This window comes from Haemaphysalis longicornis, unplaced genomic scaffold, assembly GCF_048455015.1.
Source record: "Haemaphysalis longicornis isolate Haplotype H1 unplaced genomic scaffold, Haemaphysalis longicornis Haplotype H1 scaffold_9, whole genome shotgun sequence".
NCBI lineage: Eukaryota > Metazoa > Arthropoda > Arachnida > Ixodida > Ixodidae > Haemaphysalis > Haemaphysalis longicornis.
Genome location: NW_027526460.1, coordinates 90,985,536 through 91,002,614, shown reverse-complemented (window position 1 = coordinate 91,002,614; position 17,079 = coordinate 90,985,536). Strand labels below are relative to the sequence as shown.

The 17,079-nt window shown below is 47.1% G+C and overlaps 1 protein-coding gene across 2 annotated transcripts in view; it reads left to right on the top strand.

Annotated features, from left to right (window-relative positions):
* LOC144153658 (uncharacterized) overlaps window positions 1–14,580 on the top strand; it is a 205,784-nt gene extending 191,204 nt beyond the window's left edge. The window contains exons 19-21 of one of the 2 annotated variants that reach the window (XM_077685321.1): window positions 3,036–3,277; window positions 12,125–12,302; window positions 12,906–14,580. In XM_077685321.1, coding sequence (XP_077541447.1) covers window positions 3,036–3,277; window positions 12,125–12,259 — 377 coding nt within the window. In that variant the 3' untranslated portion in view covers window positions 12,260–12,302; window positions 12,906–14,580. Of the gene's footprint in view, window positions 1–3,035; window positions 3,290–12,124; window positions 12,303–12,905 lie in introns of both variants that reach the window. The other variant, XM_077685320.1, reaches the window with a different exon arrangement.
* Window positions 14,581–17,079: the final 2,499 nt, after the last annotated feature.

Genomic DNA, 17,079 nt, shown 5'->3' with positions numbered 1-17,079 from the left:
CCTATGTCCCCGCTCGCCTGAACTGAATTCTCAGGAAAAACCAAGTTTCACATGCGGGAAACGAGCTGATAATAAGAACTAGAATCACAAAAAAGCCGTCGTTCGCGCTGCCAGTTGCTGTTGTTGAACACGTTTATTTCACATTTTTATGTCAATCTAAGTGAGAGAATAAAAAATGAGAGTAAAAAAAGAAGAACGGTAAACATAAAAATACAAAGAAGGTAAACGATCTGTCGTTTGACCACTGGCTTCGGCCGTGACGGGCTTTAGTTCCGGCAGTGTGTCCGAGCCGGGAACCGGTGGCACGAGCTTCTGGGTCGTGCATAAACTGGTGTAACGACCGCCAAACTCGTTAGCGACCGCTGCAGTTGTATCCGGGTGTGGTGTAGCCCAGCTCTGAAAGGAATTCGGCTTTATCTCACTCGGGAGTGAGGCCAGAGCCCGAGCTCTGGGAGCCGAGTACAACGGGCAGAACCACTGCAGCTGCTCCAGGTCGGCCCAGGTGCCGCATGGGCTGCACGGTCCAGTTTCGAGCTGGTCCAGAGAAGGGCTGCTTTCCTTGCTTGGGAAGCGCTGCAAAATGTAGGGGGTAAGAGTGGTGCTAGTCTGTACCCGCCGGAGCTTAACTTGCTGCCAGCGGGTAGCATTCTTGCGAAGAAGTGGAAGGATGTTAAGTAAATTGCGTGCGCTGCATAGATAGTTGCGTCGGGGCTGCTGGCTGAAATACGTTATTGCCAGATCTACCCACTCATGGTGCGTTATCACGTAGCCGGATAACCGGTTGGGAAATCGCCCGGGTGGTTTCGACTGCGCGGAGAGAAGTAATTCGCGCGCCAGTCAGTGGGCCGGATCGCTACGAGAAAAAATGGTCTTGAAATTCCCACCGCGATAGTAGGCCTAAACACCATAAAGTAGCTAGGCGAGGGGAAACTTGGCTGCTCTAAATGATTTGAAACCGCCGCCTCATGGGAATTGCTCAATAGTGGCGCAATATGTGACGCCCTGCGGCACAATACGATGCTTGGCGACATGATGAAGCAGCAACTATCACCCGGTAGCATGAGGGGAGGATATTTGTTGGCGCGATGGTCACTACAACTCGAGCCAAGCGTTTTGACATCTGCGCCAGGAGGTGACGTTGTGGCGAACTTCTGTTACGCGCATCGTCGGGAATCCACTCAATGAAAGCTGAGCCTTACGGTTTTCATTACATTCTGTGTGATTTTCAATTGAAAACACTACTACGCTACATTGTTCAAGGTCATTCATCGCGTAGAAAATGACCTTCACCCCAGGAGCGCAGGCTCCGCCTGTCACCACCTTCATCACCATCATTCCGGTAGCAGCAAATAAGCAATAAAGAAAGTGCACACAACATGTAACACGAAATGGTTAACAGTCAGTTCGTTATCGAACTCATACGGGGACAGAGATCCCGCATCAAAAAAAAAAAAGAAGAAAGAAAAATAGAGCATATAAGACGAAGCGGGTAACAATCAGAGGTTGCTAGTAACCAATCTCTAAATTTAAGCGGAACCTGTTCCCTGACAATAGCATTCGTCAATCGGTTCCAGTCTTCAACGAGTGTAGGGAGGAATGATTGATTGATTGCGTTACTATAGCCAAACAGACGCTGAGTACTCATGGAAAATAATAAGCGTCTTATCGCTTACTCTCTGGGAGCTTCGCCACTGCACTACGACGTGACTAGGCGAGGGTGAAATGGCTGCTTGGCCTGTGCTTGAACGCTCAGCGCTAGCTGGACCGCCTGTACGTGCGCTTCAGGGCAAGAAAACCACGTGACTAGCCGAGGGTCTAACGGCTGCTTTGCAGGCGCTTGGTCCCATAGTCCCGCCGTCAATGTCGTGCCGGCTGGTCGGTCTGCGCGTTCCCTTCAGCGGAAGCGAAATGATGAATACGATCGTCCAGTATATATATCTAAAGGGCAGGTTGCAAAACCTTGAGCAAAGGCAAATTAGCGTAAAAATTCCCCGCATTTCCCCGAGGGGAAGAATGTGAAAGTGCGAATGCACGAGTTGAATTTGCGCGGTTCGGTAATGTTCGCGAAAGAGAGATCACACGCACACACACAACTACAAAGAAAGAAAGATGCATTTATTCACAGACACCTATTTGTGTTGTCGTTGTACTTGATTGCTAGAGCGGATCTCAGCTTTGAAATTTCGTGTCAGTACTCCTTTAAGCAGGTGCATTAGCCCTTCTCACGCCCGATTTTTGGCCAATCCCCCACGTGGGTATGTGCCATGTCAGCGGCCAGGAAGCGCGCGCCCATCTCCCGCCGTTTCTAAGGAAGACGAGGAGATTCCTGGCCAATCCCCCACGTGGGTATGTGCCATGTCAGCGGCCAGGCTTCGCGCGCCCATCTCCACGTGCGCGGACATCGCCGGTGGACGCAGGTTCAGGGTCGCTTAAGAAGTGCATTGCACTGAAAACACTCTGTGCATACTCTTTGCTGTCTCTCGTAATATCTACGCTTAGATATGGTAAGCCAGAGCCATTGTTACCAACTGTTGAAAGTGTTTTCATTGATGACCAGTGAGCATCAATCAAAGCGAAAACAATACAGCACAACAATTTAATGTCAGTACTCTTTGAGTTTCACCGTAGTGGGCATTGAATAAAATAAATAATTAGCGTACCAAGAAAGTAAGGTTTTAAACAATGGCATGATGATGATGATGATGGTAAGATTTAACGCTACGACGCAACGCACGCGATGAGGCGCGCCGTAGTGGAGGGCTCCGGAATAATGTTGACCACCTGGGGATCTTTAACGTGCGGCGAAAACTTGTACACACGGGCGTTTTCGCTTTCGCCTCCATCAGAAAAGCGGCCGCCGCGGCCGGAAATCGAACCCGTGACCTCGGGCTCAGCAGCGCAACGCCTTAGCCACTGAGCCACCACGGCGGGTCAGTCAGTTGGAAGACCTACAGTTTCAAATTTCGCGCCTTGTCACCGCTTTATGGTTCAAAGTGGGCGCTCACTGTCTCTGTTCCGAATTGCCACCCCGACAGGGATCCACATCGACGAGACCCTGTACGCGTGGGTGGCCGTGTTCCTGCTTCCGGTGAACTCGGCGCTCAACCCGGTGCTGTACACGCTGACAACGCGGCTCTTCAAGCAGCAGCTCCACTGCTTCCTGGCCAAGCTCCGCGAGTGCCGGCGAGCCTCGGCGGAGCGGCACTCGGCGCAGTCCTGGACCTCGCTGCCATACAACAGGAGCTTCAAGCGCCCTTTTCCTTCCACAAGCTCTGACGTGAGCGCCCCAGTACGCCTCTTCGTGCTCACTACGTGTGCCCCGCTTAGTGTTGTCACCGCTTGGTGTTGTCACTTAGTGTTGTTCCAGCACAGCCTTCCGTATTCCTGCCTGAAGGTGCCAGGAAGATAAAAAATTACACCATCTTCCCGGAGGGGAACCCTGAGTAGTATTCGAAGCAGCCATGGGGTCGACTGGAGTTCCCATTAGTTTTCAGTTCGTCGTTTCCGTGGACGTTCAGCTTCGCGTGCCTTCGTTGTATCAGTAGCTTCTTGACGTTGTTTGAATGAGTGAAGGACATAAGGCGCATTCGTAGCGAATGCTCCCGTCTCGGTTTGTAGCGCAGTGGGAAGAGCGCCACGTACCTCCCGTTGCGGCCAGAAAGTCGCGGGATCGAAACTGGGCGCCGCCTAACTATTTCTTTTTATAGTGGACTGTGCTGACGTCAGCCCGAACGCTGACGGGGCTGAAGAGACGCGCATGCGCAGTACAGTGCAGACAACCACAACAAGGGAGGGAGGGACACAGCCCCGAGCATGAGATGCTCTGCATCTAAAAAAGCTGCACTTTGGTAGCTCACACGCTGCCATTAAATGGAAGACAGATGTTTAAAAAACACTAGAAATATTGTCAAGCTTTAAACGTTCGCGCTACAGTCATGTATTATGGGCAGAAGTAACGTAATACTGGTCAGCACTAAAGACGTAGTTACAGTGTGCTAACTGCGGGTTGTATTTCATGGAAACGATGAAACTGAACTGGACGGAAATCTTCAGTCGTACTTCTTGACGGTAGCTTAAGACGGCGGCCGACAATTGCGGAAACAAGATTAAGATTCTTTGACGTCATAGAGATATTGCTGAAAAGTGGCTGAGAAATCGGCACTGGTACATGTGTTTGATAATTTCTGAGAAGTTTACGAAAAAATTGGTACTCTTGTTATGGGCACAAAACTACCTTTTCATAAACCAAACTTGTATCAGAGTGCTTCTATGCTTTCGAGGGATGCTGCGTGTATTTTACCTTCATGGCCGCTATAAAAAAGGAAAGTTAATCTAATAGTTCAATACTCCTAATTAGAGCTAAATCAGCATGATGAGTCGGGCGAGTTTGTTGACTCGCAATTAACAAATCACTGCCCCGTATGTGTTTGTAGCGTACGCTTACAAGGTAAAAAAGTATTTTTTTATTACACAAAAACGAATTAACACGTGAGCTGGTCAAAGCATTGCACATTGTAAAGAGAGATAACAGCGTTATTCAACCCTCACAGTCACTGTGACAAACAAAAAATAGCCTATCTTGGCGTAACCTAGATCATTGTGTTGTCGCTGACTACCTATCATTTGTATTTTATTTTGCCTAATCACGCGACAGCATCTGCCATGTGTATCGCTATTTCTTTTTGTACCAGTTAAGTAACCCATTGCTTTATATCAAAATATTCAAAAGCTAAGTGGCAGATTGGTACTTCAAATTTGCCCCTAAAACCATTTCTTGGCGCATCGGTGTCTCCAGGTTCTGTACGCGGTTTTCTCGGTGTAACGTTTACCGTATTTATTACCAAGTTAAGTTTCTGTAGGATCGCAGAGTTTAATTAGTTGCAATCATTTTTTCTTGACCGAGCTCAAGATCTCGGGTGTCTTTGACCAGATCTCAGTATTCGGATCACGGAGACGACGAAACAAGGCGCATTTGCCAGAACGTCGGTTTTTTCAACTGTCAGGGGCCTGGGAACCATCCTCAGCTGATAGAGGGGACGCTGACATGAGTTTCCGGTACAAGTTGCAAGTCTTAAACTCATTAGAGTTGTGCCACAATGCGATGGAGAGTTCGGACACGTCTCCCCATCCAGCACTGGTCTACGCCGGAAGAGGGGCAGCGGAGGGATAGCGGTTCACCCGAAGTGTTTCCGCACAGCTTTTCACGTCTAACATCAACAATTGGTGCCTTGCAAGCTACGCACCTTCCATATCTTGATTCCATGTCTGCTCTGAACATGAGAAACACGCAGTTTGGAATTTTCCCAGCGAAAAAAACAAACAAAGACCGCAATCAAAAGATTATGTGCATTGCGTTCCAAGGGTTTGTTTTATTGGGTTCTTTATTCCTTGCGTTTTTAGTTCTTTTTCTTCTTTGGGTTTTGTTTACTCTTGTATTTCTGATTTTATCTGGCTCACATTTTTCGTTTTGAGGGGTACAGCACAGCCTTCCTAAACAAAATCGTGCGTACACTACTGCCACTAACATGGGAAACGGGGAGCGGGGGTTATTATGAGACTGCTATTTCTGGCGGTGGTAAAATTAGTATGATTAATTTATTGTTTGTTAATCTATGTACAAAGGTTAGATGGCATTACCTGTACCGCCAGCTATTTTGAAATAACGCTGAAAAGAAAAAAGGCAAAAGAAAAGAAACGGAGACAAAGAGGGAGATAGATTAACTAGTCCTTACGGATAAGGTATTGGGGGTGGAGGAAGCACAAAGGGACGCCGCGCCTGCAAGGGCCTGTGAGGTGGTCAAGCCTTGGCCTGACTCAGCTGGGTCGCGCAACATCTGCTCCCAGAGGTGAGGGGAGGGAAGGAGCGTGATAGTGTGGCGCAATTGCTGCATTTCTTGGCGCATTTGGCGCGTTTGGCGCATTTCGTCGCACCTTTTAGGGAAAGGGGGAGGGGGCATGGGGGGGGGGGGTGAAGCAGAGATTCGCTTGCCCACCGGGCAGGAAAATCCGCGAAAGTCGGAAAGTTTGAGGGCATTGAGGGCGCCACGCGCTTCCAAGGATGTCTTGTCGGTTTCTGCCTGAGCATAAGTAGTGGGGCGGTGGGAAGGGTACAAACATCGGGAGCATTTTGCAGGGTCGTTATTGGGTGCCGGGATTACGCTGGTGGTCATCCAAGGCATTGGGAGTGCCGCACGTGGTGTATCTGGGGGGAGCCTGGCTGTTTGTGCATGCATCTGGGTGATTGCTAGGGCGCTAGCACATGCTGCAGTCCTCCATTTTTCGGCACAGTGAGCGATAGCGGTACAGAGCGGCACGATGACGAATCCAGAACGGGACCCGAGTGCCGTTGAATAAGATTTCCGCAATATTAGAGGAATGTACACGCTTGGCGTCGAGGAATTGGAATTCGGGATTGAAGTTGCAGATAGTGTCCAGAGTTAGCGCTGGTGTACCGTCAGGGGAGATAGTGAAGATGAGGCCACACACAGGGTTAGTTGGGTAAGACACGTGGGCACTGACGGTGTAGACCTTGTTGCCAAGCAGTAAGCCTTCAAGGTTTTCGTATGCTCGAGCACGGTCCTCGGATAAAGTGCTGACGAGGATAAAGTTGGCCGTTGGTTGAATACGAATCAGATCGTCTGGAGTGAGCGGGAGGGAAGATTGTATCTGGATGGAGTCGGCTAGTACGGGTGCGGAGATCGTAGTCAAGGCCAGACAGCCTCGTGGCCTAAGAACGATCTTGATATCAGTCGCCGGTAAGGGCGCCACTGGCAAGCATTTGCGGGAGATGGCCTTCCTCGCTATGGGCCGGGGGAAGGTGGAGAACGTTCCGGGGCTAAAGTCCCATAGTTTAAAGCCGATTTCATGATAAAGATGATTGCTTCTTTAGAATGTGGTCCCACTTGGGGGTAGCGAGCTCCACCGGGCCTACATCCTCTCCCGCGACTGCATATTCCATGCGGGTGTCGGTGCGCTGAACAGGGATGTTCGAATCTGAGGCGCCGAACATAGCGAACGCTGTCGAGGGGAATGCCATCGAATAGAAACTTGAAACCGAGGCCACACGTAGCTGGCGTAGGCGTAATGCGCCTGCGCAGTGGACAGGCACGCGTGCACAGTAGCGGTCGGCGGGCCGGCGCGTCGCGAAGTTGACGAAATCGTGTTAACCCTAATTAGCATGGTGGCGGCGTGGTCGACCACGTATGTCTTCTTCAGGTAAGTAAGAGTGGTCGTAAATTCCAGAACACTACTGCCATTGGTGCAGGGAGGTTAATGTCGTGCACCGTGACGTTGGCAGATGGTGAACTACAGGAATAATTGAAACATGAGTAATAGCGGACCCGATACAGAGAGCGCCCAACCAGCTCGGCCGCCCAGTGGCGAATCCAAAAGATACGAAAGATCATGTACGGTGCCCTCACGCATGTCACAGTTTTACAGCGAAGCTTTACTAGGTCGGGCTTTCACACATCTTAAGGGTCGTCACATCAAGTTCCTCGAGGTTTCAGGCGCCTTTGAATCGCGAATCGTTCCATCGTGCGAGACATTCCATAGCACGCGCTTTGACTCAGCAATAGGAGAAAAAATGAGCAAAAGCGCAACGTGCAAAGGACAGATCGAAGCTATTGGTAAGCGAAAGCCGAAATATTTCATTGGATGCTTTCTGATTCAGAGCCTTCGGCTTACTCAGACAATTTTCGGATCAGGGGTTATGCTCAGAAACACTACCAGTGCCGTGGTCGGGGTCGGTGATTCCAGTCTAGATGCGTCGAAGGTTGAACACGCAGTGCTTTACACGTTTCGTGTTGGGGACAGTTGCCCTGGGAGGCCCCGCTGATCGAGCCCGACCGACCTCCCAGCGGCATCAATGCATCGATTTGACATTACTCAAGAATGCTTCTGCGGGTGCGAGTATGCCTATCAGTGTATGTATATCATAGAGACAACAAAGTAATTGTGGGCGTTGTTACTGAGTTACAATAACTTTCCAGCACCGATGCTCACCCACACTCACAGTTTCGAACATCCAAAGACGTTTTTTTTTTTCAATTTTGAACTCCTCACTTTGTATATTTGTTTCGCGTGTTTTATTCACTTTTTTCGGTTCTGTTGCTTTATTCTCTCCCCCCTCCCCCCCCCCAAAAAAAAAAAAGAAGATCATCCCTACGCCAACGCCATTGGTGGAATAAAAGTTGGGTTAAACTTTATTCATAACAACAAATTTTAGCCTGCATGTGGGCTGAACACGGCATTTAGATGCAAGACAAGCACATTAGTCCGTAATTCAGTGCTTTTGAGAATCAACCACGACGAACACCCCTTCGGGCGCAAGTGCGCTGGCTTTCCTAAATTGGACGCCTTCAGTACTTAACATATATTGAAAACTATGTCCAAGCTTACGGACGCTTGATGTTCTGCTACTTTTTACTGTCTTGAAAGAGCCGCCTGCAGTGTTGTAAGCGTGAGCAACGCTTCAATTTTGGGAAACTGATCTCATTTCGTGCTTCATGTTTCTTTTTTCTCTACATGGGAAGCATGCGGAAAATCTAATCAACCCAGGAAAGTGATTTATAGAGCCAGATCTTTACTGCACGTAAAACGCTAGACGTGAGGCTGTGGTAACACGGCGTTTACATTCGTGGGTTTTTACAAGCTCCGTGGAGAACAACATCGATCGCTTGGGCAGGTTGCCTAAATGGATTTTTTTTTCATTCTTCCATGCTCCGTTCGGGAAAATTCAGAGAGGTGTAGGGGAATTTCTAAAATAACGCATCTTCAACTTGTCTAGAAAGAAAGATCAAAGTAGCAAGAAAGAAACGTTTTAGCCAAATCCTTATACATGATCGCCGCGAAAGCCTGTCTCCCCTAGATAAACCACAAAATCCCACACAGCAGGCAGTAAGGAAAGGAAAGAAAATATAAAAAAGCCAGGTAACAACGTCGTCGTGCATGGCACGGTCCATTGAATTTCGTTTTCTTTCAACGTATAAAATAAGGACGCCCTACTTACTTTCCAGCTTATATTGATCAAATATTTTAAAGCACACTTACTCCTCAAATTGCCTCTACTCTGCAACAGAAAAAAAGAAACATAGGGGCACTGTTCCCTCGCAGAAAAATTGCTCCACCATCGATTAGTAGTTAGTAAGAGACCCTCCGGGTACATTTTAAAATGGTAAGTGCAACCCAACAAAAGCCAAAATCTTTTTACCATGCCCGACAGGAGGAAATTGAGTCATAGTTCGGCATAAAATTCTTTTTTTTGCGTTACACTAAGCTATCAATACAGAAAACGTTATATGCACCCTTTTGAAATATACCGGTATGGAGAAATTCCCCTTCAGATAAATTGGTTAATGTACTTTCCACAATATAAAAATAAAATGTACAGGAAAGATTTCAAAAGAAGTTTTGAATAAGTTTTTCTTTTTTGTTTAACTTATGTTGCTACGCGTTTGGGTGCTGGTGGTTTGAGTTGAATGGCCATCGTCATGGGGACCTTAGCGTACAACTATGGATATACAATACAATAGGTGAGTCAATAAACTTACCCCCTTTTTTTCCCGCAGTTGGCATGGAATTCCAGGTTGTTTTTTGGCTTTTCGTCGAATCTTCGCAATAGCCAGGACAACTTCATGTCACAAACAATTTTGAAACAGCCCTAGGGCATTCCAAGAAGTTCTTATTCTACCGACCTAGTCTTCTGTTTCTCTTTGTTCCAGCGTAAACGCAAGGACGCTTTCAGCCTGAGTTTCACCTATACCTGTATTCGGGCGATTTCATCGTTCCCGAGGCTGCGCAGCGCAAGATATATCTTTTCCTGAATGCATCTCCGTTATTGTTCCCGGCTAACTACACAAATTAAAAGTTTGAAACTCTTCACAGACGTCTTGGTTTTGAGTTCCTTAGCTCGGTCAACAACACTGGCCTCAGGCGAACCTGCATTGTTACTTTTAGCTGGTGCCTAACGCGAGTTTAGTTTAATAAAGCGGCAAATAATGCGGCTGACGTCAAGAGAACAGCCTAGCTGCACAGCGGAGTTTTCGTAGGAAAATCTCGCTGCGCCTGGGCCATAAGGAAGCTCGAAGGCGCGGATGCTAAAACGTCATTCTGGAGCTCTATAAAGGTAATATATTGCGCCGGTTGCTAGGGTACGAGATTGCCCTTGCAGCACTTCGAGTCTTCTTCTAAACGAACGAAATAGAATAAGAATAGTGAAGCGGTATTACTTTTCTGCCATCGCTTCGACTTGCGAGAGAAGTCGCGAAGATTGCACTGCCCCATTTGCAGAGAAAACAAATAGAAACCATTGTTCTGTTCTTCTGAAAGTGAGCTACGACGGGATTTCCTGAACAGGTGAATATGTGAGAAACAGAATAATACCCCCTTCGAAAACAAGAAAAAAATATTGGTACTAGTACATGGCACAATTTAACCTTTCCGGTGCACAGCAAAGCACACGAGAAATCTTGCTCCGCGAATATAACTTTAAATTGCTGTTGATATTAAATTGTAATACTGCAAGCCCGTTTTCTACAGACAAAGGTGACGTGTTTTCAGGTCTGCTTACTCTCCAAGCACTCGTGCTGTGTAGTTTATTGCTATTTGCTCAACTTGCCAGTTCGCTACAAAGAAAGCCTCTGTAGGAATCAAACTAATACCACTACAACCGTTTCGCCAAACGCGCCAGAATGAACCTGCGCGCAAAAAAAAAAGCTAAAGCCAATACACCCCAATATATGATCTAGAAATAAAAATAAAGTAAACAATGGTCTATATACAAGCACAAAATAAATGGCATCATTGATGTCATCGGAGCTAAGAAACTCACGGGTGTGAGTTCTGTTTTTAGAATATCCGGGTCAATCGACATCCCTGTCGTGCCAGAAAGGAGTGGTAAAGTGGAATGTAAACGCCAGCGAGTCCTACGGTGCAATAAAGCATATTCTGAAGACTTCACAATAAATTTCCCAAGCAGGTCGGTTCTTTCAAAGTAACACCAATGCAGCTCGCCTTTCTGGAAAGCTTCTGTTTTTCAGAACCACACCTTATGACTCCTAACCACACAAAGGGCGGTTTTTGAAGCTTTTTAAAAGCTGGTTGGTTAGGCACTCGTCTTGTAGTGTTGTGCAGTGATGCATTCTGGGCATTTTATATGTGACGTAGTTTTCCGCGGGCATGAGGTGCGTGTTTCTATCTGTGTGTTGTCGGACGAAGCATTGCGAGAAGGGACTGCTTCTGAGTTTGTTCCCCGTTGGCATTAGCGAAATAAAAATGACCACCACCAATTTGCAGGGAAATCAGAGAGGCCCAGCAAAGATTGGGCAAAAACGCATTTACGTCTGTTTCGCTGCCTCAAGCGCCTTGGGCACAAATATGGCGGCGTCTGGTTCGAACACTGAAACCGAATTCATTTCGCATAGACAGCGAAAATTCTGTGCAGCCATACTTGTAGGCTTCAGCGGTATACGAGTTTACGATAATTGTTGTTGCACCTGAAAAATTAAACCCAGTTCCACCTAGTGTGAAAGTTGCTGAAACAGACGAGCTGGGGTTCTCGTGAGTCGGATTGAACGCAAATCCCAGCCGCCGGGCAAATTCAACAGCTCGCGCAAATAAATTGCCAGCTAAACGTCAACGGGCGGACCCGCTCTCCCTTCTGCTTCCCCTAGCGGGAGGAAGAAGAACCCGCCCATGCGAGAGCACTTTCGCCCTCTATGAGTGGGTCTGGGAACCTGTTCCTACCGCTGCGTGACGTATGACCGACAGCAGACGGACAAAAAGGCTCGACTTGCAACAGCTTCACTGTTAAAAACACACTCATTGAAGGCATTCAGTCACTGACCTAAAAGTTGAAGTTAACGGCGTCAAACGACGGATGGGTATATTACCGCGCTCATGGACGATCAGTATTCGATAAGATGCAGAGGAGCACAGGCGCTTACTTACGTACAGTTTTTTTTTAATTTGTGAATAACACGTTGAGAAACTCGACCAAGCAGATAGACATATCCTCAAAATTTTGGTTGTATTTCCCATACAGTGAAGCAGGTCCTTTCGCTGGCGGTAGCGCTCAGCGGTTGCCCCCTTAACGCCTACGTTATTTTTCATTCCTTGGGTGCAGCTCACGATTGGACCTCTAAGGCCGGTGTCACCGCAAGGATTTGACTGCGTACACAGCCCTGCGCGACTTCCCCCAACTTGCGCGCACAATGGACACCACGCCAAGGCCCTCCATCGGCACGAAGACTTTGTGTAGGGAGAGAGGCGTCGCTAAGGAGGAGCAGCACCACGCGACGCTTGTGAGTTTGCCACCAGGCGGCTCTTGGCAAATGGACAGGCGACAATGCTAACGCTTTAGATCGGAGTGTCCGAAGTGCTAATGTCGCATTTCTTGAAGCAATATTTTCATCTCATTTCTCACATGTTGCGTTTCTGACAGTTTTCTGCAATCTTGCCTGGTACGAAGCAGTTAAAACTTTTTGTCAACGTTTTCAGGGAGGTATGCACGGAAGTTTTAAACTCATTGCTAGTCACACAATCAGGCATGCAGTGACGTTGAGTGCAGAAACAGACCTACGGGAAACTTCCTGCAAGCTGTGTCTCTGCAGAGCGGATTGGCGTAGCGAAAGAGGACCCCTCACTACGTAGTGAAGGGCCCTTGTGATTTTTTAAAAATTTGCGTTCGTACAAAAAGGCTGCAGCTTGCAACAATGAGTACAAACTTAATCTGAAATTATACACGAAGACAGAATACTGATTACAAGTTGGAAAAACTGATTGAATTATCAGCGCACTTTTTCTTTCCTAAACAATATAACAGTGTGTTGTGTTTTGTTCTAGGCCTTGAATTTTGCGATCTTACAAAAAAATGCGTGCTGAGTGAACCTTTTCTTGCTTTTTAGTGCTGCGGCCTACCATGACTTGGTATTGAAGCGCCTACGAACTCTGAAGACGGGACAAATACCGGAACGACGAGTCTACATACGGCGAAAAAATCTCGATCACTGCCTCTGCCAAGCCCTCCTCAGTCGTGTGGCGGGAAGAAGACAGGCCGTTACGTCACCTGGACATTTTCGAGCCCCGGCCTGGGGCTCCACAGTGCAGGCTGCAGCGGTCTGGGTTTGTTGTGAAACGGGTGCTAAATTTATTTTCTTTCGCGAGTGCGGAAGCACTCGTAGCGTGCCTGTCGGTATTTTTGTTTGTTCATAAAAGAACGTCACTCGAGGGTTGTACAAATGCGCTGCGGTATACACGTAACAAAATACAGCGGGGCCTATTTACTCATACTACCAAGCCAAACAGGCTCTATTTTGAGGTTAACATATCTTTATTGTCCACGCGCGGGAATTCGACCATTGCGGGAACCGCACGTTTAGTTGTATCAGCCAGGAGGTCTGGAAACGAACAAATTACGACGTTTCTTTACATGTACATAGGCGGTTATATTTTTATATTTCCTTGCTCTTTAGTTTTGAAGTGTGACTTAGCATACTGCTGAAAGCACCGATATATTTAACGCCTTCTTCAGCGTTGTATTGAAGCGGTCAGCTACAGCGCAACAAGGAGCATGGCCAGAAGAAGCTACAAACAAACTTCTTCACGTAGCTTTGCGCTGGGCCTTTACCGGGTAAATTTCTTTGGTTTTCAAGGTGATAGTATTTGGCAGGGCTGTACACGGTGCGCAAAAGACCGAAAACGGTGGTTCCGTTGATGTTAAGAAGGTGGTGTGTTTCCGAGGCATTCTGGCAAAGGTGGTTTTGACATTGCAATTTGTGTTCGCCGTCGCAGATGTCTCTCAAAACGATCGGAAAAAGCTAAAGGAAGAATAACCCACGTGTAATTTAGCGGAATCCGAGTGCAAGATGTATTTCATACCCCATTATTGTTTCTGTCGATGCTGCGGCAATATAGTGGGGGTTTGTAAAAACTGAATTTACTGTGTTCAAGGAAACGTACGCACCATCAATTCGAATGGCAAAGCCGCCGGCCTACAACTACTGCGAAGAGAACTGTATTGTACGAATTTGAGCTTTGGGCCTTGCCATAAACAAAAAAAAAATCCTTCTCGGAAGTGCACATGTAGCTTCACTATTTCATGCTATTTTCATCTGTGTATATATCACTACGGTTGTTCCATCACGCTTCATTCAAATTCGATGTGTGATATTACGTACAACACGTGTCGACCTTTTACTCTTTGGTGATCGACCACACGCTCAAGAAATGTAGTGTGTCTCGTATAGTAGTAACACGTCACTCATTTATTTCCTTTGAGTCGGTGCTTTCCGGTATTTTTATATATAAGCAATAACCAGTGGTGACTAACCTTGACGTTTGTCGTTGACTTTGCGTCTCTGTGTGCGGATTTATTCGTTGTGGTGTACGTCATGCCTATCATCATCATTATCGTCGTCGTCGTCAGTCTACTTGTGCCCCCCGCCGGACGAAATTCTCGGTGGTATCATATGTGGTGTACATATCCCTACCATAGCATTGTTTTGCTGCTCATGGCAATACATTTCGTTCGCACAGTCAAAGCACTCGCCAAGCACAATAAAAGGCATGATGTCTACGATGTCCACGACTCTGCGTATCGTTACGTTTTCTTTCGCATCCTGCTACTCACTCTCACAAGGTGGCGAACAAGGAAGAGTAAGGAACAACAACTGTTCAAGGCTTTCACGCGCTTTTTCATGCCACTAGGGTTGCAGCGGTCTGCTACTAGGGCTACATTCTACGGGAAGAGCAGATGTAGAGGCTCCCCCTTCTTCCGTAGTGGTTGGACTCTTGGCGTGAACAAGCAGTAAACGGAAGGCAGCGCATGCGCATCGCGCTCGTTGCCACGAAAGTAATGCCATCGATCTACTGGCACGTACGGAATATTAAAGAAATCTTTAAAAGAGAAGTAAGCATGGACAGAAGAAACGCCGCCGAAAGAAAAACAGTGTTATCACGGTGACGTAACTCCAGCATTGGCGAACTAGGCAGACAGCTTACCTTCAATTGGTTATCATCGGTTCAGAAAAATCAGTGATATGATATTAAAAAATCATGTTCAAAGGGTAAAGTTGGGTTGTGGCTTCAGCGCGCGCTGCTAAGCACAAAGTCGCAGGTTACACTCATAGTCCTTGCCGATTTATATCTTTTGGGAAGACATTGGATAAAATTGCCGGTGTGAACAACTTTCAGTGATCCCAAATTTCAGAGTCAAGCGCGCTCACACGCTTCCAGGGTGTTTGGTTTCGCGGAAACAGGGAATAGCAGCGAAGACGATGTCTAAAAATAGCAATGTGTGACCTTGGCATCAAGCGCCTCACCATGCGTGCTACAGCACCCGTGCCGGTACTCCGCTTGTACCCTTAACGATTATCACATCGGCCATTTTACTGCTTTAACGACACATTACCGCAAGCACGCACTTCATGTTGCTTCCGCGTTCATTAGCAGGTTCTCTGAAGTCACTTCGAGCCCAAGCTTTCGCTCTAGTGCATCTTACGCCGTTGTGTTGTATATTTGCTATTTTCTTTGAACTGCAGCCGTGTGGGCTCTAGGGCTCAGGGGCGGACACGGGACATTATTCTCGATTTCACCCTCCGAAGAGTCATTGGCAATCAACAAAAAAACAAGAAAAATAATTCAGCCTCCGACTAAAGGCCATACCACGGCGAGGAGAGCTGAAGGCAATCAATATTTTCGACAGAAATGAGGCTGCGCACATCGTTACAATTTTCTGGTAGCAGGCAAGCTTTTGACGTTATCAGCATTTTTTTCGGAGTTCGTATGGGTGATCCCATCGTAGCATTTCCAATCCTTGCTTGAAGTGGGCAAAGTACACAAATACAAGAAAAATAGCATCCCTCCGAGGAACGCTAGGCAAGGGAAATATTGAAAAGAATCTATTTATACCCGGTTCTTAATGCCAGGGTCATATTACCGGCGGTATGTAGGCCGATAAGTGAACATTCACCGTATGGACGACGTGTCCTGTGTTACAGTGGAATCTGGTTGCATGCTGGCCGCTCAAAGCTCTTGCAATTCTTCCCCAAAGTATGAGCAGTGCCAAGTTATGAGGAAGGACAGAGACCAGAGCCCGCGCGAGTTGATGGAAGCGCACAAAATACCCAGCAGCGACCCCGATTGTGTAAGTAATTCATTTCCACTATTTGCCAAGAAAGTGTTTAATGAAGTGTAACTTTATATACAGCATGGGCGGTCAAGAGCATTATAATGATTAGGTGAGTGCTTTTGCATGTTAAGTTTGCCTTTCGATTTGCTTTTGTGATGTCCAACAGCAGCTGTTTCATTTCGATTGCATTGGGCTGAACTGTTTTCAGACAGTGGAACTTGTATGTCCACCAGGCACACAGCAATATCCCCGCACAAAGTTCAGCTACGTCGCACCCTAAATTCATGCAGGATCATGTAGACCATGAAAACGAACGAAATCAGTGCAGGCAATATAAATGACCCAAAGTTTTTCGTCACCACATGCTGTAAACAGTAGACTCTGGTTTTTCAGGGACTACAAAGTCAGTTTTCGTGAAAGTGACAGCCATCAACAGTTAAGCGTAGCCATGCAGATGCAGCAAAAAAGACGTAGATTTTACCTAAGGACGCCCAATATTTGAAAGTATTTCATGTTTTTTGATGGCGTGGTTTCGGTAAGCGTGCTCCTATAAATGAAAAACCGTGGTACGTGGGCTCAGCTCAACTCCCCAAGATTCGCGCGGGTTTGATAAAATTGAGAGTAGCAGAAACGTAAGATCAATCGTTGTTGTCGCCGCCATTTACTCTGCCCGCCACCTAGGCCTCAGCAAGACTTATTTAACGAAACCTTGCGACACACGGAACAAACATTTCCGAAAACGTTTTGCCTATATATTCCGTTATTTGTAATCAAATAAGGAGTTGTTTGCGCGTGTCCCGTCTTTTCTTCCCATTGTCCGTGTGTCGCGCTGTTTCGTTAAATGACGTACTAACTTGCCCAACTACAAAGCCCTGCTCAGAAAGACGTAACGAATTAGGATGCAGCAGCCCTTTTAATCTTTATGTTCGGAACTTGCCGCAATTGAAGAG